The sequence below is a fragment of the Ambystoma mexicanum genome, chromosome 7p (genome assembly GCF_040938575.1).
Source record: "Ambystoma mexicanum isolate Mex_15411 chromosome 7p, UKY_AmexF1_1, whole genome shotgun sequence".
Lineage (NCBI taxonomy): Eukaryota > Metazoa > Chordata > Amphibia > Caudata > Ambystomatidae > Ambystoma > Ambystoma mexicanum.
In genome coordinates, this window is record NC_090939.1 from 9283952 (window position 1) to 9309850 (window position 25899).

General features: G+C 53.8%; 1 protein-coding gene across 1 annotated transcript in view; it reads left to right on the forward strand.

The window, feature by feature from the left end:
• PDE9A (phosphodiesterase 9A) overlaps positions 1–25899 on the forward strand; it is a 543111-nt gene that overhangs the window by 272436 nt on the left and 244776 nt on the right. The window contains exons 7-8 of the mRNA XM_069635653.1: positions 2449–2519; positions 17595–17679. Coding sequence (XP_069491754.1) covers positions 2449–2519; positions 17595–17679 — 156 coding nt within the window. The remainder of the gene's footprint in view (positions 1–2448; positions 2520–17594; positions 17680–25899) is intronic.

The following is a 25899-nucleotide window of genomic DNA, read 5'->3' on the forward strand; positions in this document are numbered from 1 at the left end:
AGAATCTTACCTAACTAATCTTACCTCGTGTTTGGTGATTTCAGCAAATCTGCCTGCCTCGACAAGTGGACCCTCGTCAAGATGCCATCTCGGACCACAAGCTAATCGGCCAGGGATCGGGTCGTGCAGCGCTGCTGAGGTGTTGCGTCTCGTTCAGAAGGGGCCCCTTTCACCGTCCGATCCCGGTCCGATAGCGTGCGTCAACCTTCGACAATCCGGCATCAATCTTGAGGGTCCCTATTCGGGCGCCAACTGTGAAAACAAAGTCAAAATATCGAGGCTGAGTACCCCAAAAGGAAATACACCAAACACGGGTTACAAAGGAACATACAAAGATCTTTAATTTATACTGAACAGTTACAAAGGACAAAACAAAATCAGATAGCTATCAGCCCTCAGTACAACACAGCGAACTCCAGCATGGTTCGGTGTGCTCAGCGAGTGGGGCTGTGGATTAGAATTAGTCCCACTTTTATACCCTTTGCGAACATGATGTCCAACCCTACTGCGGGTTAATATTCCTCTAATACATTACTGATCTAGGGTTCATGCCAAGTTCACACAACTATATGCATAGGGATTGCCTTTAATACATTCGCCAACAAGTCTACACGGTAACAGTGCATTTTAGAATCTCTTATACAGGTCTTCTCAAACATTAATACAATGTAGTTAAACAAGTGTTCTTAGTTCAGTATTTGGATACATTGTTCTTAACCTATGCTCGCGGATTAGTTTCATTGGCACGAGTAATCCTTTATACACAGGTCAGCGAAGGACAAGGTCCCACTTCACGACCCCAACAAATGGCCTGCAGGCAAGTTACATATTAATTACAAACAGAGGTCAAGACGGCCATGTTGTATTTCGAAATGACATCGTCCACCATTTTACCTCATAGGGTGACTTTACAGAGAGAACCTAAAATGGCGGCTTACATTGATTCTAAGGTCAGGACCTTGCAACACGGATTTCTTCGCAAGTGGCTTTCAAGCAGCTTGGCGTAGGCCAATATACATATATTCATTACAATAGGAGGCACGATATGATTTCCCGTTTGACACATGCACCATTTATTTATTCCACAAAATTCCTAATGAAGGGCTCATTGTTTTACCTTGTTGTGGGGGCTCACACCCTCATGCACCACTTCCTGCACCTACTGTCCCCGGAGGATAGCTCAGGGGCAACACGTGCTTATCTTGGAAGCAAGACGACACAGAGCAACACAGATTAGATCCCTGGGTCCCTTTGAGAAAACTCTGGGTATTAAGCGCGTTATAAATAACCAATTACAATAACTGCAAACTCCCACCTCCCATAGTGCCCCCTCAGCCATAGCATGGCCTGCCCCTGCATCCCACAGCAACCATTGGCTGGACTCCCTCCAATCAGCCACAGTCCTCAGTGTCTACCATGCTGCCCCCCACTTCATACCTCACCCCCTTTCATCCGATGCTCATCCTGCACGCACCCACGTATGACCATCTGCCTGTCTGTGGTGTGTGGCGTTCGGGTGCATGCAGCATTGTGCATGTGGTGGGTGGCCTTTGCTGGTCCAGTGCAAGACAGCAGTGCCAGCCTTTTACGGAAAATGTGAATATGTTTTGTATATTGAGAGTAAATCCTTTTTTGTTGTGTAGGAAGAAGTCAGACATGAGTACAGTCCACAGCTCCCACAACATTGGGAAACCCTGCAAGAGCATGCCAAGATGTCTTAATGTGAACAGACCTGTTTTCTCGTCATATAGAACAGATGCTGCACCCCTGATGTACCCCGCTTAAAAGTAATACAAACAAAATAAGACCTTGCATTTCTAACTTGCTCTCAAAATATTTAACCACGCAATTTGCGCATGTAAGTGCATCCATGACTTGCTGCAAATAACTAGCACCCAGGCAACACGGAGAAGCAAACGCCTGAGGGTCTTTGAGTCAGGGTCGGATTGGCCCCTCCGCCTTTCGGGCCGTGGCCGGGGCGAAATCGTCCCTGTGCAGTGGGGGCCGGTTTCTGGCTATGCCTGGGCCGGTTGGGATCTTCGGTCTGTGCCAGGGTTGCCCTATTCTTTTGCCATAGTTTCTTCCATTGCCAGTGGACTGTTCTGTGGCTTGGCACCAGTCGAGCACCTTCCCTCCATGAAACTCCATGACCAAGTTTACGAAGTGTCCTCCTTCGTTGGTCTGTAACGGGGTGCCCAGAAAGGTGCCGCTCTGTGTGTGTAAACCTGGCGATCCTTCACCCAAGTGATCCACCCAGTCCTGAGAGTGGAGCAAGAAGGCCCTGGCTGCCATAACTCAGAATTCCAGTGCACCTCTGCTTTGCCCCACTGGAAAGGGGGGATCCTTCTGGGGATCTTCAGAGGCCTTTAAGTGAGCCGGGTCTAGTGCTAAGTCGTGTGCCTGCATTCTCGGTTTTCTCATCTGATACTGAGTGTTCTTTCTTTCCAGAGCCTTTAATGTTCATGAGCTGAAGTCCGAATTAGCCAATCACTTGGCGAAGCTGGAGCGGAGAGTAGAATGTGAGTATGGGGGTAACCCCCCCCCCTGCGCTGGTTGCACTACCGTCCTTTCTTTGTCTGAGCCTGCACTGCTTCATTCAAGACCCAGAAGACGGCATTACCCCGCAATGCCTGTGCACCCGACCCATCCCTGTGTGTCTCTGTGCAGCGCATGTTCACTTCCAGACGGCGCGCTGTTTGCCCCTGCCGGGGCATGTTCGGGCCCTGGTGCCTCCCCGTAGACGTGTGTTGTTGGGGAGCGGCGCAGCGTGCTAAGTGTCTGGGCCCCGGGGGTCTGTTCTATAGGCCACGCCTGCAGAGGTCTCTGGGTCTCTGTGCTTCTCTCGTGCGGGTGGGGGTGGCCCTCTACCTGGGTGACCATGCAGCGCTGGAATGAACTGTACTCCTGAGCTGGGGCGTTTTAGGATAACATCCTACAAAAGGGGGTTCCTCCGATATTTTTACTATGTCCTCTCCTCTGGTTTCCCTGGAGCGGCTTCCAAATAGGAAGTTGCCCGGACCCCCGTGCTATCCAGTGTCCAAACCCATACCACTGTCTATGACGTCCAACCCCCACCCCTATGTGTCATGAGTCCAACCCTTTCCCTGTGAATATCCATGACGTCCCAACCCTTTCCCTGTGACCCATGACGTCCCAACCCTTTCCCTGTGACCCATGATGTCCCAACCCTTTGCCATCATCCATGATGTTCCATCCCTTTCCCTGTTAATATCCATGATGTTCCAGCCCTTTCCCTGTGATCTAAGATGTTCCAACCTTTCCCTGTGATCTATGATGGCCCAACCCTTTCCCTTTGATCCATGATGGGCCAACCCTTTCCTTTGAACCATTATGTCCCAACCCTTTCCCTGTGATCCATCATTTTCAACCCTTTCCCTATGATCCATAATTTCCAACCCTTTCCCTGTGATCCATGATGTTCAAACCCTTTCCCTGTGATCTGTGTTGTCCCAACGCTTTCCCTGTGATCTATGATGTCCCAACCCTTTCCTCGTGATCAATAGTGTCCCAACCCTTTCCCTGTGATCCATGATCGTCAAAACCTTTCCCCGTGATCCATGTTGTCCCAACGCTTTCCCTGTGATCCATGGTGCCCCAACCCTTTCCCTGTGATCCATGGTATCCCAACCCTTTCCCTGTGATCCATGGTATCCCAACCCTTTCCCTGTGATCCATGGTATCCCAACTTTTTCCCTGTGATCCATGGTGTCCCAACCCTTTCCCTGTGGCCCATGGTATCCAACCCTTTCCCTGTGATCCATGGTCTTCCAACCCTTTCCCTGTGGTCCATGGTATCCAACCCTTTCACTGTGATCCATGGTGCCCCAACCCTTTCCCTGTGATCCATGGTATCCCAACCATTTCCCTGTGATCCATGGTATCCCAACTCTTTCCCTGTGATCCATGGTGTCCCAACCCTTTCCCTGTGGTTCATGGTATCCAACCCTTTCACTGTGATCTATGGTGCCCCAACCCTTTCCCTGTGATCCATGGTATCCCAACTCTTTCCCTGTGATCCATGGTGTCCCAACCCTTTCCCTGTGGTCCATGGTATCCAACCCTTTCAATGTGATCTATGGTGCCCCAACCCTTTCCCTGTGATCCATGGTATCCCAACTCTTTCCCTGTGATCCATGGTGTCCCAACCCTTTCCCTGTGGTCCATGGTATCCAACCCTTTCAATGTGATCTATGGTGCCCCAACCCTTTCCCTGTGATCCGTGGTGTTCCACTTTGTCTAATGAAGTTCACGCTCCCTTTGTCCTTGTGGTCCATCACGCTCTCGTGCAGTTGTCCTCCATTTCACTTGTGGAGTTATCCATAACCAGTCGGGACTCCTCCGGGAAGCTTTAATCCATTGCATGTCTTGCCTTTCTGCAGCATTTAATCTTGGTCCTGCTACCAAGGGAGCAGGTCAGCCCACACTGCCTGGCCATGTACCCCCTTAATGGGAATATGAACACCATTAGACATGGTCGAGCTTTGTTGGGCCTCATCAGTGAGTTTCAGCTCCGCCGACGGCGAGTAAGAGGCCCCACCTGGGTCTACACCGTCCCCCCTTTGGAGACTCATTATAAACAGCAAAATGTTGTGGATGGAAATATTTGAATGAATCAGAAAAGCTTGTGCACGGGCGCGTTATAAGTGACTTATATCATGTAACTAGTTGGTGATCTGGGCAGCTTCCCTTCCATCAAGTTTCATCCATCAGCCTCAGTACGGAAGAGGTACAACCCTATACCATCGTCCCTCTCATTCTAAGGGCAAGTGTCTTGATCTTGCCTTCCCCTCTTCTTCAGTGTCCTCTTCTAATCTCTTCATGAACCCCTCCCCTTCTGATCGCTCTGTCCTCCACTTCAGTATCGGTATCCCCCTTACCTCTTCCTTTCTTCTCTTCTTTTTCTCTAAACGTAAAGTTCAACGTGGACTAATTGGCCAGCAGCCCATTGGTACCCAGGCCCTCCCTCCTTTAACCCGCTGGCTCCTCCCCCGTCTCCCTCTATCAAGCACCTTCCTTGGCTTCCATTCATCAGTGCAATCCTTCTCACAGCTTCACTCCTTCCGAACTTCACCCCAACCCTGCCTCACCCGTGAAATCCACCTCCTCCTCGAGAAGAAAAAGGTCGCCTCTCCTTTATTGCCGCCCTTGAATCTGACAGATCACCCTACTCCACCAATCCAATCACTACTCTCTGCTCGCCCCCCGGTAAGATCTGTAGCATGCCACAAGCCATGCGCCTCCCCCCAGACCCCCCCTCATGCAATTCCTTCTTCCCTGTCTAGGAACGACTTGGCCAAATACTTCCCATCTAAGATTGCCAACATTTGTGAGACTTCGCTCCCTCCTTCCCTCTCCCAGTTTCCATCTCCCCCACCTTCGACCATCTCCCTTTCCTCCCTACCCCGCACGCTGAATTGGGACCCACCTTGAGGACCACCGTCCTGTCCTTTCTCCCATCGACCCATGAACAAGTCAAGGAATGTTCACATCTCACCTGCTCCTACAACATCTCCCAGCTCTTTAACATCTCCCAGCTCTTCAACGTCTCCCAGCTCCTACAACATCTACCAGCTCCTACAACATCTCCCAGCTCTTCAACATCTCCCAGCTCTTCAACATCTCCCAGCTCTTCAACATCTCCCAGCTCCTACAACATCTCCCAGCTCCTACAACTTCTCCCTTTCCCATCGGGGCCTTCCCCAACTGACCCTGGAATCCTTAAGAAACCCCGGGCAGACCCATGAATCCTGCAAAGTATCAGCCTCTGTCTCTGCTCCCTCACCACTCACATCCTCGAACACAAGGCCTAACATAATGCCTGCCCACCTAGACAGGAATAGCCGCTGTGACCCTCCGACATCTGGTTCCACAGCAATTCCTCAGCCAATCCTCTACCAAAGCTTCCCTCAAACCTGACTTCAGCTTTCTAATCTCTGCGCAGCCTAGTAAACCATGCTGTACCCTCACCCTCAAGGACCCCCTGGCCACCTTCCACATTGTGGGCCACTTCTCTTTTCTTCAGACCCTTGCTGGCCGCTCTAGATTGGGGTGCCTCCTACCTCTCTCACTGTTCCTTCTCCAATTCTAGGAACATGGACCCCCAGATCCTACAGCCCTACCTATTGATGTCTTCCAAGGCAACCTCTACTTTTAACAGTGTATGCGTCCTCCCCTGGTCAACTGAATACCTCCTTTGGGTTCCACTACCACCTCTTCAAGGATGACACACACATGTTCTCCTTCCCTACTGTCACTCCTGATCTCTCTATATGTATTTCTTCCTGTCTCACCGCAATCTGTCACGGGATGGCACTTTGTTGTATTTTGCTTAACTCCTCCAAGGCAGACTACCTTCCAGCATCCAATCACCTTCCTCTACTCACCTCCTTTCCACGTGCCACGTGCCACGTCATTTGCATTTGCAAACTCCTCCAGTCAGTCGCACTCCCACAAACATGTACATGTCGAGCTTCAGGCACAGACATAGCACTGAATCGGCCCTCCTGGACCGTAAGATTCAGCTCGACTCCTTCTACTGGACCTTTCCGGCGGCCTTCGATCTTATAGATCACGACATCCTATGCCACCATCTCACAGCCACCTTCAACCGCTCCACCGAAGCTACCAGGTGGCACAAATCCTTACTCAGCGAAAGATCTTCCAGAGGCCCCGCTGGGCCCGAAGCAGCTCATCCCATCCGTTACGGGGTTCCACAAGGCTCCTGTCTCTCACCTACACTGTACACTATGTACACCAAACCTCTCTTTGAGCACCCAGACAGTCTCAATATCCCATATACAAACTTCATCAGTGACACCCAAGTCCTCCTGAAACTCACCGGCAACCATGATCTGGGTTCTGCGAACATCAACCGGATCTACAGCATCATTCAGGCTTGGATGGCTACCCACCATCCAAGCCTAAATGATGACAAAATGGTGCTCCTCATAGTAGGGTCCCCACACCGTCTTAAACACCTTGACCCTGCCTTCACCTCCTTCTCCATCGATGGTAATAACACCGTCAAAACACTGGGAGTCTATCTTGACTCTGAGGTCAACATGCATCAACTTTCAAAGCCATCGCCTTTTTTGCAGCCTACCCCACCAAACTGATAAACCTCTACAGAAAATTCCTCACCCCAGCAACTGCCTCATGCTCGCTAGAGCCGTCCTTGGCAGCAAATGAGACTATTGCAATGCCCTCCCTGCAGGGACCTCCCACAAAAACATAAATAAACTCCAGCTGATCCCAAATAATGCCCTCAGAGCAGTCTGGGGTCTGAAACGCTCTGACCACATTTCGCCAGTAAGACGAGAAGCACACTGCTTACCCATCAAGGTGCTTATCGAATTCAAAATTCTTTCCATCACACATCGCTGCCTCCACAATACTGCCCCTCCCTACCTCGCCCATCGCATTGCTAGGAAACCCACCCCTCGCCTCCTGCGACCCTCCTCCTCCACCTCGCTAAGCACCCCGAGATTCACCAGGAAAAGATCTGGAGGCCCCAACTTCACCTTCATCACTCCCACCCTCTGGAACCCTCCCACCCTGCACCCAAGATGAACCCTCCTACCTGAACCGCTTCAACAAATATGCCTCACCATTTTCACCCCTTACTGCTCACACAGAAAACTGTCTGGTTCTTGCCCTGATCTACCGCTCCACTGCTCACTCACTGCCTCGACGCTGGCAGCTACAACCTCTGAGTTTCAATGCAACCTCGCTGTCGCTATGTCTGTGACTAATTGTCTCCTGACTGTGACCCCACTGTAACCTAAAAGTCACAATGCATTTACTATGATGTAACCCCCCAAGCGCTGTGATACCCCGGGTCTGGGCGCCATCAGCAAATAAAATAAATAAATACAATAAAATAAAATGAATAACTAGATGCACAGACATAGATTCAGTCACTCACATTATAACTCCTGACTCTGTACATTACTGTCTAATGTCCCCCTGGCGGTCCCCTGTCTCTACGCTGCTGTCTCATGTCTCGCTGGTGGTCTCATGCCTCTGTACACTGCTGTCTCATGTCCCCCTGGTGGTCCCCTGTCTCTGTACATTGCAGTCTCATGTCCCCCTGGTGGTCCCCTGTCTCTGTGCACTGCTGTCTCATGTTTCCCTGGCGGTCTCATGCCTCTGTACGCTGCTGTCTCATGTCCCCCTGGTGGTCCCCTGTCTCTGTACATTGCAGTCTCATGTCCCCCTGGCGGTCCCCTGTCTCTGTGCACTGCTGTCTCATGTCTCCCTGGCGGTCTCATGCCTCTGTACGCTGCTGTCTCATGTCCCCCTGGTGGTCCCCTGTCTCTGTACATTGCAGTCTCATGTCCCCCTGGCGGTCCCCTGTCTCTGTGCACTACTGTCTCATGTCTCCCTGGCGGTCTCATGCCTCTGTACGCTGCTGTCTCATGTCCCCCTGGTGGTCCCCTGTCTCTGTACATTGCAGTCTCATGTCCCCCTGGCGGTCCCCTGTCTCTGTGCACTGCTGTCTCATGTCTCCCTGGCGGTCTCATGCCTCTGTACGCTGCTGTCTCATGTCACCCTGGTGGTCCCCTGTCTCTGTACATTGCAGTCTCATGTCCCCCTGGCGGTCCCCTGTCTCTGTGCACTGCTGTCTCATGTCTGCCTGGCGGTCTCATGCCTCTATACGCTGCTGTCTCATGTCCCCCTGGTGGTCCCCGGTCTCTGTACATTGCAGTCTCATGTCCCCCTGGTGGTCCCCTGTCTCTGTACATTGCAGTCTCATGTCCCCCTGGCGGTCCCCTGTCTCTGTGCACTGCTGTCTCATGTCTCCCTGGCGGTCTCAGGCCTCTGTACGCTGCTGTCTCATGTCCCCCTGGTGGTCCCCTGTCTCTGTACATTGCAGTCTCATGTCCCCTGGCGGTCCCCTGTCTCTGTGCACTGCTGTCTCATGTCTCCCTGGCGGTCTCATGCCTCTATACGCTGCTGTCTCATGTCCCCCTGGTGGTCCCCTGTCTCTGTACATTGCAGTCTCATGTCCCCCTGGTGGTCCCCTGTCTCTGTACATTGCAGTCTCATGTCCCCCTGGCGGTCCCCTGTCTCTGTGCACTGCTGTCTCATGTATCCCTGGCGGTCTCAGGCCTCTGTACGCTGCTGTCTCATGTCCCCCTGGTGGTCCCCTGTCTCTGTACATTGCAGTCTCATGTCCCCCTGGCGGTCCCCTGTCTCTGTGCACTGCTGTCTCATGTCTCCCTGGCGGTCTCATGCCTCTATACGCTGCTGTCTCATGTCCCCCTGGTGGTCCCCTGTCTCTGTACATTGCAGTCTCATGTCCCCCTGGTGGTCCCCTGTCTCTGTACATTGCAGTCTCATGTCCCCCTGGTGGTCCCCTGTCTCTGTACATTGCAGTCTCATGTCCCCCTGGCGGTCCCCTGTCTCTGTGCACTGCTGTCTCATGTATCCCTGGCGGTCTCAGGCCTCTGTACGCTGCTGTCTCATGTCCCCCTGGTGGTCCCCTGTCTCTGTACATTGCAGTCTCATGTCCCCCTGGCGGTCCCCTGTCTCTGTGCACTGCTGTCTCATGTCTCCCTGGCGGTCTCATGCCTCTATACGCTGCTGTCTCATGTCCCCCTGGTGGTCCCCTGTCTCTGTACATTGCAGTCTCATGTCCCCCTGGTGGTCCCCTGTCTCTGTACATTGCAGTCTCATGTCCCCCTGGCGGTCCCCTGTCTCTGTGCACTGCTGTCTCATGTATCCCTGGCGGTCTCAGGCCTCTGTACGCTGCTGTCTCATGTCCCCCTGGTGGTCCCCTGTCTCTGTACATTGCAGTCTCATGTCCCCCTGGCGGTCCCCTGTCTCTGTGCACTGCTGTCTCATGTCTCCCTGGCGGTCTCAGGCCTCTGTACGCTGCTGTCTCATGTCCCCCTGGTGGTCCCCTGTCTCTGTACATTGCAGTCTCATGTCCCCCTGGCGGTCCCCTGTCTCTGTGCACTGCTGTCTCATGTTTCCCTGGCGGTCTCATGCCTCTGTACGCTGCTGTCTCATGTCCCCCTGGTGGTCCCCTGTCTCTGTACATTGCAGTCTCATGTCCCCCTGGCGGTCCCCTGTCTCTGTGCACTGCTGTCTCATGTCTCCCTGGCGGTCTCATGCCTCTGTACGCTGCTGTCTCATGTCCCCCTGGTGGTCCCCTGTCTCTGTACATTGCAGTCTCATGTCCCCCTGGCGGTCCCCTGTCTCTGTGCACTACTGTCTCATGTCTCCCTGGCGGTCCCATGCCTCTGTACGCTGCTGTCTCATGTCCCCCTGGTGGTCCCCTGTCTCTGTACATTGCAGTCTCATGTCCCCCTGGCGGTCCCCTGTCTCTGTGCACTGCTGTCTCATGTCTCCCTGGCGGTCTCATGCCTCTGTACGCTGCTGTCTCATGTCACCCTGGTGGTCCCCTGTCTCTGTACATTGCAGTCTCATGTCCCCCTGGCGGTCCCCTGTCTCTGTGCACTGCTGTCTCATGTCTCCCTGGCGGTCTCATGCCTCTATACGCTGCTGTCTCATGTCCCCCTGGTGGTCCCCTGTCTCTGTACATTGCAGTCTCATGTCCCCCTGGTGGTCCCCTGTCTCTGTACATTGCAGTCTCATGTCCCCCTGGCGGTCCCCTGTCTCTGTGCACTGCTGTCTCATGTCTCCCTGGCGGTCTCAGGCCTCTGTACGCTGCTGTCTCATGTCCCCCTGGTGGTCCCCTGTCTCTGTACATTGCAGTCTCATGTCCCCTGGCGGTCCCCTGTCTCTGTGCACTGCTGTCTCATGTCTCCCTGGCGGTCTCATGCCTCTATACGCTGCTGTCTCATGTCCCCCTGGTGGTCCCCTGTCTCTGTACATTGCAGTCTCATGTCCCCCTGGTGGTCCCCTGTCTCTGTACATTGCAGTCTCATGTCCCCCTGGCGGTCCCCTGTCTCTGTGCACTGCTGTCTCATGTATCCCTGGCGGTCTCAGGCCTCTGTACGCTGCTGTCTCATGTCCCCCTGGTGGTCCCCTGTCTCTGTACATTGCAGTCTCATGTCCCCCTGGCGGTCCCCTGTCTCTGTGCACTGCTGTCTCATGTCTCCCTGGCGGTCTCATGCCTCTATACGCTGCTGTCTCATGTCCCCCTGGTGGTCCCCTGTCTCTGTACATTGCAGTCTCATGTCCCCCTGGTGGTCCCCTGTCTCTGTACATTGCAGTCTCATGTCCCCCTGGTGGTCCCCTGTCTCTGTACATTGCAGTCTCATGTCCCCCTGGCGGTCCCCTGTCTCTGTGCACTGCTGTCTCATGTATCCCTGGCGGTCTCAGGCCTCTGTACGCTGCTGTCTCATGTCCCCCTGGTGGTCCCCTGTCTCTGTACATTGCAGTCTCATGTCCCCCTGGCGGTCCCCTGTCTCTGTGCACTGCTGTCTCATGTCTCCCTGGCGGTCTCATGCCTCTATACGCTGCTGTCTCATGTCCCCCTGGTGGTCCCCTGTCTCTGTACATTGCAGTCTCATGTCCCCCTGGTGGTCCCCTGTCTCTGTACATTGCAGTCTCATGTCCCCCTGGCGGTCCCCTGTCTCTGTGCACTGCTGTCTCATGTATCCCTGGCGGTCTCAGGCCTCTGTACGCTGCTGTCTCATGTCCCCCTGGTGGTCCCCTGTCTCTGTACATTGCAGTCTCATGTCCCCCTGGCGGTCCCCTGTCTCTGTGCACTGCTGTCTCATGTCTCCCTGGCGGTCTCAGGCCTCTGTACGCTGCTGTCTCATGTCCCCCTGGTGGTCCCCTGTCTCTGTACATTGCAGTCTCATGTCCCCTGGCGGTCCCCTGTCTCTGTGCACTGCTGTCTCATGTCTCCCTGGCGGTCTCATGCCTCTATACGCTGCTGTCTCATGTCCCCCTGGTGGTCCCCTGTCTCTGTACATTGCAGTCTCATGTCCCCCTGGTGGTCCCCTGTCTCTGTACATTGCAGTCTCATGTCCCCCTGGCGGTCCCCTGTCTCTGTGCACTGCAGTCTCATGTCCCCCTGGTCGTCCCCTGTCTCTGTACATTGCAGTCTCATGTCCCCCTGGCGGTCCCCTGTCTCTGTGCACTGCTGTCTCATGTATCCCTGGCGGTCTCAGGCCTCTGTACGCTGCTGTCTCATGTCCCCCTGGTGGTCCCCTGTCTCTGTACATTGCAGTCTCATGTCCCCCTGGCGGTCCCCTGTCTCTGCGCACTGCTGTCTCATGTCTCCCTGGCGGTCTCATGCCTCTATACGCTGCTGTCTCATGTCCCCCTGGTGGTCCCCTGTCTCTGTACATTGCAGTCTCATGTCCCCCTGGTGGTCCCCTGTCTCTGTACATTGCAGTCTCATGTCCCTCCTTGCGGTCCCCTGTCTCTGTGCACTGCTGTCTCATGTCTCCCTGGCGGTCTCAGGCCTCTGTACGCTGCTGTCTCATGTCCCCCTGGTGGTCCCCTGTCTCTGTACATTGCAGTCTCATGTCCCCTGGCGGTCCCCTGTCTCTGTGCACTGCTGTCTCATGTCTCCCTGGCGGTCTCATGCCTCTATACGCTGCTGTCTCATGTCCCCCTGGTGGTCCCCTGTCTCTGTACATTGCAGTCTCATGTCCCCCTGGTGGTCCCCTGTCTCTGTACATTGCAGTCTCATGTCCCCCTGGCGGACCCCTGTCTCTGTACATTGCAGTCTCATGTCCCCCTGGCGGTCCCCTGTCTCTGTGCACTGCTGTCTCATGTCTCCCTGGCGGTCTCATGCCCTATACGCTGCTGTCTCATGTCCCCCTGGTGGTCCCCTGTCTCTGTACATTACAGTCTCATGTCCCCCTGGTGGTCCCCTGTCTCTGTACATTGCAGTCTCATGTCCCCCTGGTGGTCCCCTGTCTCTGTACATTGCAGTCTCATGTCCCCCTGGCGGTCCCCTGTCTCTGTGCACTGCTGTCTCATGTATCCCTGGCGGTCTCAGGCCTCTGTACGCTGCTGTCTCATGTCCCCCTGGTGGTCCCCTGTCTCTGTACATTGCAGTCTCATGTCCCCCTGGCGGTCCCCTGTCTCTGTGCACTGCTGTCTCATGTCTCCCTGGCGGTCTCATGCCTCTATACGCTGCTGTCTCATGTCCCCCTGGTGGTCCCCTGTCTCTGTACATTGCAGTCTCATGTCCCCCTGGTGGTCCCCTGTCTCTGTACATTGCAGTCTCATGTCCCCCTGGCGGTCCCCTGTCTCTGTGCACTGCTGTCTCATGTATCCCTGGCGGTCTCAGGCCTCTGTACGCTGCTGTCTCATGTCCCCCTGGTGGTCCCCTGTCTCTGTACATTGCAGTCTCATGTCCCCCTGGCGGTCCCCTGTCTCTGTGCACTGCTGTCTCATGTCTCCCTGGCGGTCTCAGGCCTCTGTACGCTGCTGTCTCATGTCCCCCTGGTGGTCCCCTGTCTCTGTACATTGCAGTCTCATGTCCCCTGGCGGTCCCCTGTCTCTGTGCACTGCTGTCTCATGTCTCCCTGGCGGTCTCATGCCTCTATACGCTGCTGTCTCATGTCCCCCTCGTGGTCCCCTGTCTCTGTACATTGCAGTCTCATGTCCCCCTGGTGGTCCCCTGTCTCTGTACATTGCAGTCTCATGTCCCCCTGGCGGTCCCCTGTCTCTGTGCACTGCTGTCTCATGTATCCCTGGCGGTCTCAGGCCTCTATACGCTGCTGTCTCATGTCCCCCTGGTGGTCCCCTGTCTCTGTACATTGCAGTCTCATGTCCCCCTGGCGGTCCCCTGTCTCTGTGCACTGCTGTCTCATGTCTCCCTGGCGGTCTCATGCCTCTATACGCTGCTGTCTCATGTCCCCCTGGTGGTCCCCTGTCTCTGTACATTGCAGTCTCATGTCCCCCTGGTCGTCCCCTGTCTCTGTACATTGCAGTCTCATGTCCCCCTGGCGGTCCCCTGTCTCTGTGCACTGCTGTCTCATGTATCCCTGGCGGTCTCAGGCCTCTGTACGCTGCTGTCTCATGTCCCCCTGGTGGTCCCCTGTCTCTGTACATTGCAGTCTCATGTCCCCCTGGCGGTCCCCTGTCTCTGCGCACTGCTGTCTCATGTCTCCCTGGCGGTCTCATGCCTCTATACGCTGCTGTCTCATGTCCCCCTGGTGGTCCCCTGTCTCTGTACATTGCAGTCTCATGTCCCCTGGCGGTCCCCTGTCTCTGTGCACTGCTGTCTCATGTCTCCCTGGCGGTCTCATGCCTCTATACGCTGCTGTCTCATGTATCCCTGGCGGTCTCAGGCCTCTGTACGCTGCTGTCTCATGTCCCCCTGGTGGTCCCCTGTCTCTGTACATTGCAGTCTCATGTCCCCCTGGCGGTCCCCTGTCTCTGCGCACTGCTGTCTCATGTCTCCCTGGCGGTCTCATGCCTCTATACGCTGCTGTCTCATGTCCCCCTGGTGGTCCCCTGTCTCTGTACATTGCAGTCTCATGTCCCCCTGGCGGCCCCCTGTCTCTGTGCACTGCTGTCTCTCGGTTGCTGTTGTGTTTCCGGTCCGGGCTCCCCTTTCATCTCCAGTCCCCGGCACTCCACACCTGCAGCCCAGCCTCTCTGGGTACAATGGTTGCCCTGGCAGCAGCGCGATGGGCACTCGAGGCTTTGCTGGCATTAGAGGGTGTGAACAGCACTCAAGGGATGCGGGGCAAAGGTCCTGCATAAGAGGGGGCGAGGGGGGGGGGGGGCAGCAGAGGAGGGCGGGTGCACATTCCGAGGAGGGGGGCTGGCAGCAGCCGAGAGAGTCTAATGAAAGAGCCTGGCCAGGTAATGAGACTCACTGGGACTCCTCATGAGTCCAGGGCCCCCTGGCAGCCCAGTCTGTGCCAGCCTTACTCCTATTTCTGGTGCCAGTCCTCGGGGGCTTTTATAATCCGGAATAATCTTACACCCTCGTGGGGGGCAGCTTCCTAACCCTGTCATCTCAGCTCAACCTCGTGCCTGGGCTCCTGTGGGGCCAGCAGTACACGCCCCCCCCCACTCCCCCGCCACCCTCTATGTAATGTGCACCAGGGCGTTAGCAGGCGTCCCAGCTTTGGGGGGGACAGTCCCAGACTTTCACAGAATGTCCCCCTCTCGCAACCAGCTTCTGGAAATCTGTCAAATGTTCCACTTTAGCGAAAAGGCACCGAAGTGAGAGCGTTTATCAGGGAGAGAGCCGCTGAGGTGCAAGCAGCAGAGACAGTGGAAAGAGGGGTGCGCTGTGCTGCCCCCAGAAGGCCGGGCAGCTCACACGAGACCAGGGGCACGGAGAGGCGCTATGACCTTTCACACAAGAGCTCTCGGGGGGTGTCATTCCTTCAGAACAGCAGAGACAACGAACAGGTAACTCCTCCTGTTGCAAAGAGCGAGACCCCCGCTATAGAGAGACACACACACAAGGAGTGTGCAATGAATTAGATTGGCAAAATACATACATTCTCAAGATGCGTTAGCCCATTGCAAACGTGTGGACACCACATAAACACACCAACTGGAACAGGAGGAGAAGGTCCAGGCTAGGAGCACACATAATGTACACCTGATATTGCGGCCTAGCCCAACATGTTTCAGTCCCTTCTTTAGTGGGCCCTTCCTCAGGGGCGAAAGAATAGAATAGCGCCTCACCATCCTGCCTGCAAGGGTGGGTACCCAGGTCCGCTCATAACTAGACGAGGGCCTGGGAGACAGGCGACGCCTGTTTGGATCTTTTCTAAAGAGGTCTGTAGGTTTTAGGTCCAATTCCAATATGGCGGATGCTACTCTCCAAAGGTCATTTGTAAGGTCAGCTCTGCTCACAGTAAGAGATGAAAGAGAGTGTCCTGAATGGAGCTGGAGGATGAGAGGGGAAGAAACGGTGGACATGTTCCAGGAGGGGGGGGCGGGGGTAGAGGTGAGCAATGGCCACTGGCTGCCCCACTACTGTTCTGCCCCCCTCAGACGTCAGACTCATTAGCGGGGTCCAGCACACTGCAGAGAAAGACAGAGGTTACAACAGGTGCAGTGCTCTTGAAGTAGCTGCAACTATCCTAGGATGACTGTGGCAGCTAAAAACAGCCCAAATCTCGCTGGAATGAGGAGAAGGCGGATCCTGCGCATTCCCCTCTGGGGGCCGCCATCTTGGACTGTCAGATATACTCCATGGCTTGAAGAAAGCGGGGGTACCCAGGTGTCAACCCCACGTCGACAAGAGGTGCCAGCTCCTGCACACAGGGTCTGCCGTGGCCCCCTTCCACAGGGGCCCGGTCTCTCCACTCCAACCCGTCCCGTGCACATGCGTGCCAAATCTCTCCTGGCCTTCCCATATCAGTGGCATTTTAAAAATAAGACAGTGCTCTGTTTACTGAGTATACATTTTTTTAAACATCTACAAACATTGCAAATGCGAGTACCTGACCTAATACCTACCATGTAAGCCAAAACGGTTACCATTGCCAATGCTTGTTTTTAACAGGACTTCCGTGCAAGGAACAGATGTGAGGACACATGTATTGCTTATAAATGATGTTTGTGATTGTACACTTGGTTTAGACAATTCTATTATACCAGGAACACATTTATGACTACATTTAAACCATTAACTCATAGAAGACTGCTTAGACATGCTTAGAAATATTATTAGCAGACCCTATCCAGCACAAACTTTGATATTACTGCTTGATAGAGCTAGCTCAAACTGATCCCAATGAGGGGGTTTGCGCAGGAAGGAGTAGGTAGTGGCTGGAAGTAGCCACGAGGATTATGTTGCCCCTGGGCAGTCAATGGGTAGTTAAATTTCCAAACAAAACCCACCAGATGGGGTTCCCTCCTCATATCCGATCGCCCTCCTACCTGTACTCCAATGCCATCATTTGTGGCTTGTATGTGGTGCTTAAACACCGACTAATGGTCGAAACTAAAAGGGCTTGAAAATCCATCCATACCATAAAATATTGGGTGGCTCTTGACCAATCATGTGCCAGGAAAGGTCAGTCACCCGTGTATCTCAATGACGTCTATAGAGAACTATGTGTATCTGTCTAGAGACAGGCACTGCCCTATACGTGTGCACCAGACCTGTTCTGTCCCATGGACACATATATGCATTGTCTGCTCTGTACTGTAAAGACACACATGCACATATACACCAGGGCTCCTGTCTCATACAAGGAACACAGCATGCGTTTGCTTTTTATTTCTATAGCGCTTTCAATCAAAGCGCTGGACAGTCATTCTCCAGAGCTATATGAGGTTATGTGGGCGCCTAATTTCATGTTTCTCAAGGTATGTCTCTGTACACATATGTGCATTCCGAGGCATATATTTGACTACATTAGTGGTGATTTGGGGATGCCTGTGCCTGGTCCTGGCTCACCTTGCTGAGACCTTGAGCCACCCCACCCTCCACCTTGGGCCACCCCACCCTCCCCTCTCCGAGCCCCGGTTCTGTAAACACTTGGGCCATTGGCCAGATCTTGAAAAACCTGCTGTGCGACACCGGGGCACGGCGACAGGCTTTTGTTCGTCCCCAGTGCCTGCATATGGGATAGGCCCGCGGTCCCGCGCGGCGCGCAGCCTGGAATGACGCCCAGCAGGTTTCCCCATGGTAACCTCACCTGTCTTTTTGTTTCCAGTGGAAGGACTCAAGGTGGTGGACATTGAGAGATGCAAGAGTGACATCAAGAGAATCAAGGAGGAGATGGCGGCTCGAAGCACCAGGTGAGTCCTGCATCTGGGTGAGGTGGCAAGACCTCTGGGCTAGAAGCACCAGGTGAGTCCTGCATCCTGGCGAGGTGGCAAGACCTCCGGGCTAGAAGCACCAGGTGAGTCCTGCACCCGGGCGAGGTGGCAAGACCTCCGGGCTAGAAGCACCAGGTGAGTCCTGCACCCGGGCGAGGTGGCAAGACCTCCGGGGCGAGGGGGAGCTCGGGCTATGAACCCAGAGGGGCTCTTCTGAATTCCAGAGCAGGAACTTCTACTTAAGGGTTCGTTGTTTCATTAGGGAAGACATAAAGAATGCACACTTCCCCTACCAGAGGATGGATGGAGCAGAGCAGGAGATTCACAGTTCCCCATGGGAAGACCTCCTGGACGCATGAAGACCCAGTGAGGTCCATCCATTATAAAGGCCGGTCTCAAACACTAGGGCGGCGATCTAATCTGCTACACGATGAGGCACTAGGTTGGGGTGCCCTGCCTTCCTTGGGACGAGGAACCAGATTCAAGGGGTGCTTGTTACGAACCATAACGGCTTCCATGTCTTCTGGGGCATGATCTGTGGCCCGCTGACCCTTCCGGTGGCTGAATGGTCATAGGAGGTTCCGTAGGGGAAGTCCCACGCTGGCCTTGACCCCCTTCCACTAGGAAAGACCCCCAGCAAGCCAGGGGTGCTCATGTCTGCAAGAGGACATGAGAGGGAGCACTAAGATGTTCAGTCCCTTGGGAAAGGAATTATGGGAGGGAGGACAAGATGGCAACATTGGGGCATGTCTCCAAAAGACTACAGCAACTTGGGTCTCAAGGCCAAGACACACAAGATGGAAGGGTCGTTCCATCCCTCCAGGGAAAGCCAAGAGAGGAAGCACTCCATGTCTCCATGAAAAGAATGACTAAGAAGCAGCAGGGCTCTGCCCCCAGGACCCCCCTCTGAGATGCGGTGGGCGCCTGCTGGTCTAGCATACAAGCAGTAAAACGCGAGGGGGGCCTAGTCCCTCGAGGGAGGGTTGCAGTGCTGCTAGGCGCTAGAGATGCTACAGTCAGCAGCTGATGAACCTCTAGAAGTGAGTGTGATGCTGTGGGATCTTTGGCCGCCATTGATGTGGTACCCCAAGTCTGACACCAGGGGGAACCCCTAAACTGTCTCATGGCCCACATGAGTGGGAAAGAATGATGGTCCTTCCCACTTTCTGGGTTTTGGGGTTTGCTTCTAGTCTTCCAGAGTAAGGTGATAGTTCCAGCAGTGGGAATGGCGTGTTCCTTGAGCCGTCTTTGCTTTGTTAGGAGACTGTATGGGTGCGTGATGCTGAGAGTGATGAGGGTGGTGTGCTCTGTGTGTGCAATGCTCAGACATTAGGAGCGTAGGCCTGTTGCTGAAGGTAGCCAAGAGAAGGTGGTTGCAGGAATAAAGCGCTTTAATTTGCGGTAGTCGAGCGGCAGCCTGCCGCACTGCTGCAGCCGGTCCGATAGCACAGCGAGTAGAGCGCTCGCTTTGACATCTGTGCAGAGCCTGCTGACACAGGCCCGAATCCCGGCGGGGCCAAACTCAGCCTTTCATCCTTCCAAGGTCGATAAATGAGCACCACACACCGTGGGTAATAATAAGCAGCGCTCAGATACCTGAGGGTTCGTAGCGCTATTTAAAATGCCAAGTGGGAAGAGAACGCATGGATGCAACACCACAGAAATTTCCTTCAAATCTTAAGAAAGAATTTTCACGAAAAGCACTAACGTTTGCTCCAGAAACATGCTAAAGGTTTCAGCAAAAACACCCGCCTCGCCCATGGGGTAAAAGGTGGGGCCACTTTGTGTGAAAAGAAAAGTGGGTTCCCTTTGCTTTGGACCTTTTATGACTTCTGTATACCACGAAACCTCAGTAGAAATGTTACGCTGCCAGAAATGCGGGCTGAAGACCTCGACACACCACTCTGAGCAGAGGGCATGTTATGTTATGGTCACTTGTATAGCGCACGCTCGCACAACAGGCATCATGGCGCTACCTTGTATGATGCCCTGGCAGTCTGCGGCATAGGGAGATGATACACAGGGCCTACTACACGCCCTCTACATTGCATTCCGTGGGCCTTTCCCCATCTCCTCTCTGCTGGAGAAAGTGTGGGGCGGTGGGCTGCGTTGGCCCATACAGCCATGTTGGGCTCTTGTACTGCGTCGCCTGGCCAAGAATGGAAACTGTGATGTTCCCTCGACACCTGTGGCGATGGCTTTTGGCCTCGATATTGAGGAGTGGCGTGAGGACTCTCTGACGCGGCCTATTCTCTGCTAGAAAGGCCGTTTTGATCGGATGGAAGTGGTGTGCGGCACCTGAGAAGCAGAGATGGTTGGGCCTACTGGCGAGGGACTGGGATCTAGAACGAGCTCAGGCCCGTGCTGAGAAGCTTGGCGACTTAATAGACACCTCAGTACCCATGTACTTATGCCAACGGGCAGCGTGACGGAGGAAGACCTCAGCACACCGCCACACCCATCACACGAGTGTCCGGGCCCTGCTGCCACATGTGAGGATGAATGGCTAACGAAGGGCCCACCTACGTGTATACATGTTACCCTGCTCAGGCAGTAGACGCTGGCAGCACCGCTAGGGGAGGGGGAATGGGGAGGGTGTGGGGGGTGTTATTGATGACGGCAGTGTGTATAGTTCGACTACTGTCGTGCCCACAGGGTGGAATGCCCGTAGGATATGCTGTGCTGATTGCCAACAGACGTGCCCGTAGGATATGCTGTGCTGATTGCCAACAGACGTGCCCGTAGGATATGCTGTGCTGATTGCCAACAGACGTGCCCGTAGGATATGCTGTGCTGATTGCCGGCAGACGTGCCCGTAGGATATGATTCGCTGATTGCTGGCAGACGTGCCGGTAAGAAATGATTTGCTGATTGCCGGCAGACGTGCCGGTAAGAAATGATTTGCTGATTGCCGGCAGACGTGCCCGTAGGATATGATTCGCTGATTGCCGGCAGACGTGCCGGTAAGAAATGCTTTGCTGATTGCCGGCAGACATGCGCATAGGATATGCTGTGCTGATTGCCAACAGACGTGCCCGTAGGATATGCTTTGCTGATTGCCGGCAGACATGCGCGTAGGATATGATTCGCTGATTGCCGGCAGACGTGCCGGTAAGAAATGATTTGCTGATTGCCGGCAGACGTGCCTGTAGGATATGATTCGCTGATTGCCGGCAGACGTGCCCGTAGGATATGCTGGGCTGATTGTCAGCAGACATGCCCGTAGGATATGATTCGCTGATTGCCGGCAGACGTGCCCGTAGGATATGCTTTGCTGATTGCCGGCAGACATGCGCATAGGATATGCTGTGCTGATTGCCAACAGACGTGCCCGTAGGATATGCTGTGCTGATTGCCGGCAGACGTGCCCATAGGATATGATTCGCTGATTGCCGGCAGATGTGCCGGTAAGAAATGATTTGCTGATTGCCGACAGACGTGCCCGTAGGATATGATTTGCTGATTGCCGGCAGACGTGCCGGTAAGAAATGATTTGCTGATTGCCGGCAGACGTGCCTGTAGGATATGATTCGCTGATTGCCGGCAGACGTGCCCGTAGGATATGCTTTGGTGATTGCCGGCAGACATGCGCGTAGGATATGATTCGCTGATTGCCGGCAGATGTGCCGGTAAGAAATGATTTGCTGATTGCCGGCAGACATGCGCATAGGATATGCTGTGCTGATTGCCGGCAGACGTGCCCGTAGGATATGATTCGCTGATTGCCGGCAGACGTGCCGGTAAGAAATGATTTGCTGATTGCCGGCAGACGTGCCGGTAAGAAATGATTTGCTGATTGCCGGCAGACGTGCCCGTAGGATATGATTCGCTGATTGCCGGCAGACGTGCCCGTAGGATATGCTTTGCTAATTGCCGGCAGACATGCGCGTAGGATATGATTCGCTGATTGCCGGCAGACGTGCCGGTAAGAAATGATTTGCTGATTGCCGGCAGAAATGCGCATAGGATATGCTTTGCTGATTGTCAGCAGACGTGCCCGTAGGATATGCTGTGCTGATTGCCGGCAGACGTGCCTGTAGGATATCATTCGCTGATTGCCGGCAGACATGCGCATAGGATATGCTTTGTTGATTGCTGGCAGACGTGCCCATAGGATATGCTTTGCTGATTGTCGGCAGACGTGTCGGTTGGAAATGATTCGCTGATTGTTGGCAGACATGCGCGTAGGCTATGCTTTGCTGATTGCCGGCAGACATGCGCGTAGGATATGCTTTGCTGATTGCCGGCAGACATGCCCGTAGGATATGATTCGCTGATTGCCGGCAGGAGTGCCCGTAGGATATGCTGTGCTGATTGCAGGCAGACGTGCCAGTAGGAAATGATTTGCTGATTGTTGGCAGACATGCGTGTAGGATATGATTCGTTGATTGCCGGCAGACTCGCCGGTAGGAAATGATTTGCTGATTGCCAGCAGACATACGCATAGGATATGCTTTGCTGATTGTCAGCAGACGTGCCCATTGGATATACTTTGCTGATTGCCAGCAGACGTGCCCGTAGGATATGATTCACTGATTGCCGGCAGATGTGCCTGTAGGATATGATTCACTGATTGCCGGCAGACATGCACATAGGAAATGCTTTGCTGATTGTCAGCAGATGTGCCCATAGGATATGCTGTGCTGATTGCTGGCAGACGTGCCTGTAGGATATGATTCGTTGATTGCCGGCAGACGTGCCCGTAGGATATGCTTTGCTGATTGTCAGCAGACGTGCCCATAGGATATACTTTTCTGATTGCCAGCAGACGTGCCCGTAGGATATGATTCACTGATTGCCGGCAGATGTGTCCGTAGGATATGATTCACTCATTGCCGGCAGACATGCGCATAGGATATGCTTTGCTGATTGTCAGCAGACGTGCCCGTAGGATATGCTGTGCTGATTGCCAGCAGACGTGCCTGTAGGATATGCTTTACTGATTGCCGGCAGACGTGCCCATAGGATATGATTCGCTGATTGCCGGCAGGCGTGCCCGTAGGATATGCTGTGCTGATTGCCGGCAGACGTGCCCGTAGGATATGATTCGCTGATTGCCGGCAGACGTACCGGTAAGAAATGATTTGCTGATTGCCGGCAGACGTGCCCGTAGGATATGATTCGCTGATTGCCGGCAGACGTGCCGGTAAGAAATGATTTGCTGATTGCCGGCAGGCGTGCCTGTAGGATATGCTGTGCTGATTGCCTGCAGACGTGCCAGTAGGAAATGATTTGCTGATTGTTGGCAGACATGCGTGTAGGATATGATTCGTTGATTGCCGGCAGACGCGCCGGTAGGAAATGATTTGCTGATTGCCGGCAGACATACGCATAGGATATGCTTTGCTGATTGTCAGCAGACGTGCCCATTGGATATACTTTGCTGATTGCCAGCAGACGTGCCCGTAGGATATGATTCACTGATTGCCGGCAGATGTGCCTGTAGGATATGATTCACTGATTGCCGGCAGACATGCACATAGGATATGCTTTGCTGATTGTCAGCAGATGTGCCCATAGGATATGCTGTGCTGATTGCCGGCAGACGTGCCTGTAGGATATGATTCGCTGATTGCCGGCAGACGTGCCCATATGATATGCTTTGCTGATTGTCAGCAGACGTGCCCATAGGATATACTTTGCTGATTGCCAGCAGACGTGCCCGTAGGATATGATTCACTGATTGCTGGCAGACGTGCCCGTAGGATATGATTCGCTGATTGCCGGCAGGCGTGCCCGTAGGATATGCTGTGCTGATTGCCGGCAGACGTGCCCGTAGGATATGATTCGCTGATTGCCGGCAGACGTGCCGGTAAGAAATGATTTGCTGATTGCCGGCAGACGTGCCCGTAGGATATGATTCGCTGATTGCCGGCAGACGTGCCGGTAAGAAATGATTTGCTGATTGCCGGCAGAGTGCCTGTAGGATATGATTCGCTGATTGCCGGCAGACGTGCCCGTAGGATATGCTTTGCTGATTGCCGGCAGACATGCGCGTAGGATATGATTCGCTGATTGCCGGCAGACGTGCCGGTAAGAAATGATTTGCTGATTGCCGGCAGACATGCGCATAGGATATGCTTTGCTGATTGTCAGCAGACGTGCCCGTAGGATATGCTGTGCTGATTGCCGGCAGACGTGCCTGTAGGATATCATTCGCTGATTGCCGGCAGACATGCGCATAGGATATGCTTTGTTGATTGCTGGCAGACGTGCCCATAGGATATGCTTTGCTGATTGTTGGCAGACATGCGTGTAGGATATGATTCGTTGATTGCCGGCAGACGTGCCGGTAGGAAATGATTTGCTGATTGCCGGCAGACATACGCATAGGATATGCTTTGCTGATTGTCAGCAGACGTGCCCATTGGATATACTTTGCTGATTGCCAGCAGACGTGCCCGTAGGATATGATTCACTGATTGCCGGCAGATGTGCCTGTAGGATATGATTCACTGATTCCCGGCAGACATGCACATAGGATATGCTTTGCTGATTGTCAGCAGATGTGCCCATAAGATATGCTGTGCTGATTGCCGGCAGACGTGCCTGTAGGATATGATTCGCTGATTGCCGGCAGACGTGCCCGTAGGATATGCTTTGCTGATTGTCAGCAGACGTGCCCATAGGATATACTTTGCTGATTGCCAGCAGACGTGCCCGTAGGATATGATTCACTGATTGCCGGCAGATGTGTCCATAGGATATGATTCACTGATTGCCGGCAGACATGCGCATAGGATATGCTTTGCTGATTGTCAGCAGACGTGCCCGTAGGATATGCTGTGCTGATTGCCGGCAGACGTGCCTGTAGGATATGCTTTACTGATTGCCGGCAGACGTGCCCGTAGGATATGATTCGCAGATTGCCGGCGGGCGTGCCCGTAGGATATGCTGTGCTGATTGCCGGCAGACGTGCCAGTAGGAAATGATTTGCTGATTGTTGGCAGACATGCGTGTAGGATATGATTCGTTGATTGCCGGCAGACGTGCCGGTAGGAAATGATTTGCTGATTGCCGGCAGACATACGCATAGGATATGCTTTGCTGATTGTCAGCAGACGTGCCCATAGGATATACTTTGCTGATTGCCAGCAGACGTGCCTGTAGGATATGATTCACTGATTGCCGGCAGATGTGCCTGTAGGATATGATTCACTGATTGCCGGCAGACATGCACATAGGATATGCTTTGCTGATTGTCTGCAGATGTGCCCGTAGGATATGCTGTGCTGATTGCCGGCAGACGTGCCTGTAGGATATGATTCGCTGATTGCCGGCAGACTTGCCCGTAGGATATGCTTTGCTGATTGTCAGCAGACGTGCCTGTAGGATATACTTTGCTGATTGCCAGCAGACGTGCTTGTAGGATATGCTTTACTGATTGCCGGCAGACATGCACTTAGGATATGCTTTACTGATTGCCGGCAGATGTGCCCATAGGATTTGCTTTGCTGATTGTAGGCAGACATGCCGGTAGGAAATGATTCGCTGATTGCCGGCAGACATGCGGGTAGGATATGCTTTGCTGATTGCTGGCAGACGTGCTCATAGGATATGCTGTGCTGATTGCAGGCAGACGTGCCTGTAGGATATGATTCGCTGATTGCCGGCAGACATGCGCATAGGATATGCTTTGCTGATTTCTGGCAGACGTGCCCATAGGATATTCTTTGTGCTTGTCGGCAGACGTGCCGGTAGGAAATGATTCGCTGATTGTTGACAGACATGTGCGTAGGCTATGCTTTGCTGATTGCCGGCAGACATGCACGTAGGATATAATTTGCAGATTGTCGGCAGACGTGCCCGTAGGATATGATTCGCTGATTGCCGGCAGGCGTGCCCGTAGGATATGCTGTGCTGATTGCCGGCAGACGTGCCAGTAGGAAATGATTTGCTGATTGTTGGCAGACATGCGTGTAGCATATGATTCGTTGATTGCCGGCAGATGTGCCGGTAGGAAATGATTTGCTTATTGCCGGCAGACATACGCATAGGATATGCTTTGCTGATTGTCAGCAGACGTGCCCATAGGATATACTTTGCTGATTGCCAGCAGACGTGCCCGTAGGATATGATTCACTGATTGCCGGCAGATGTGCCCGTAGGATATGATTCACTGATTGCCGGCAGACATGCGCATAGGATTTACTTTGCTGATTGTCAGCAGATGTACCCGTAGGATATGCTGTGCTGATT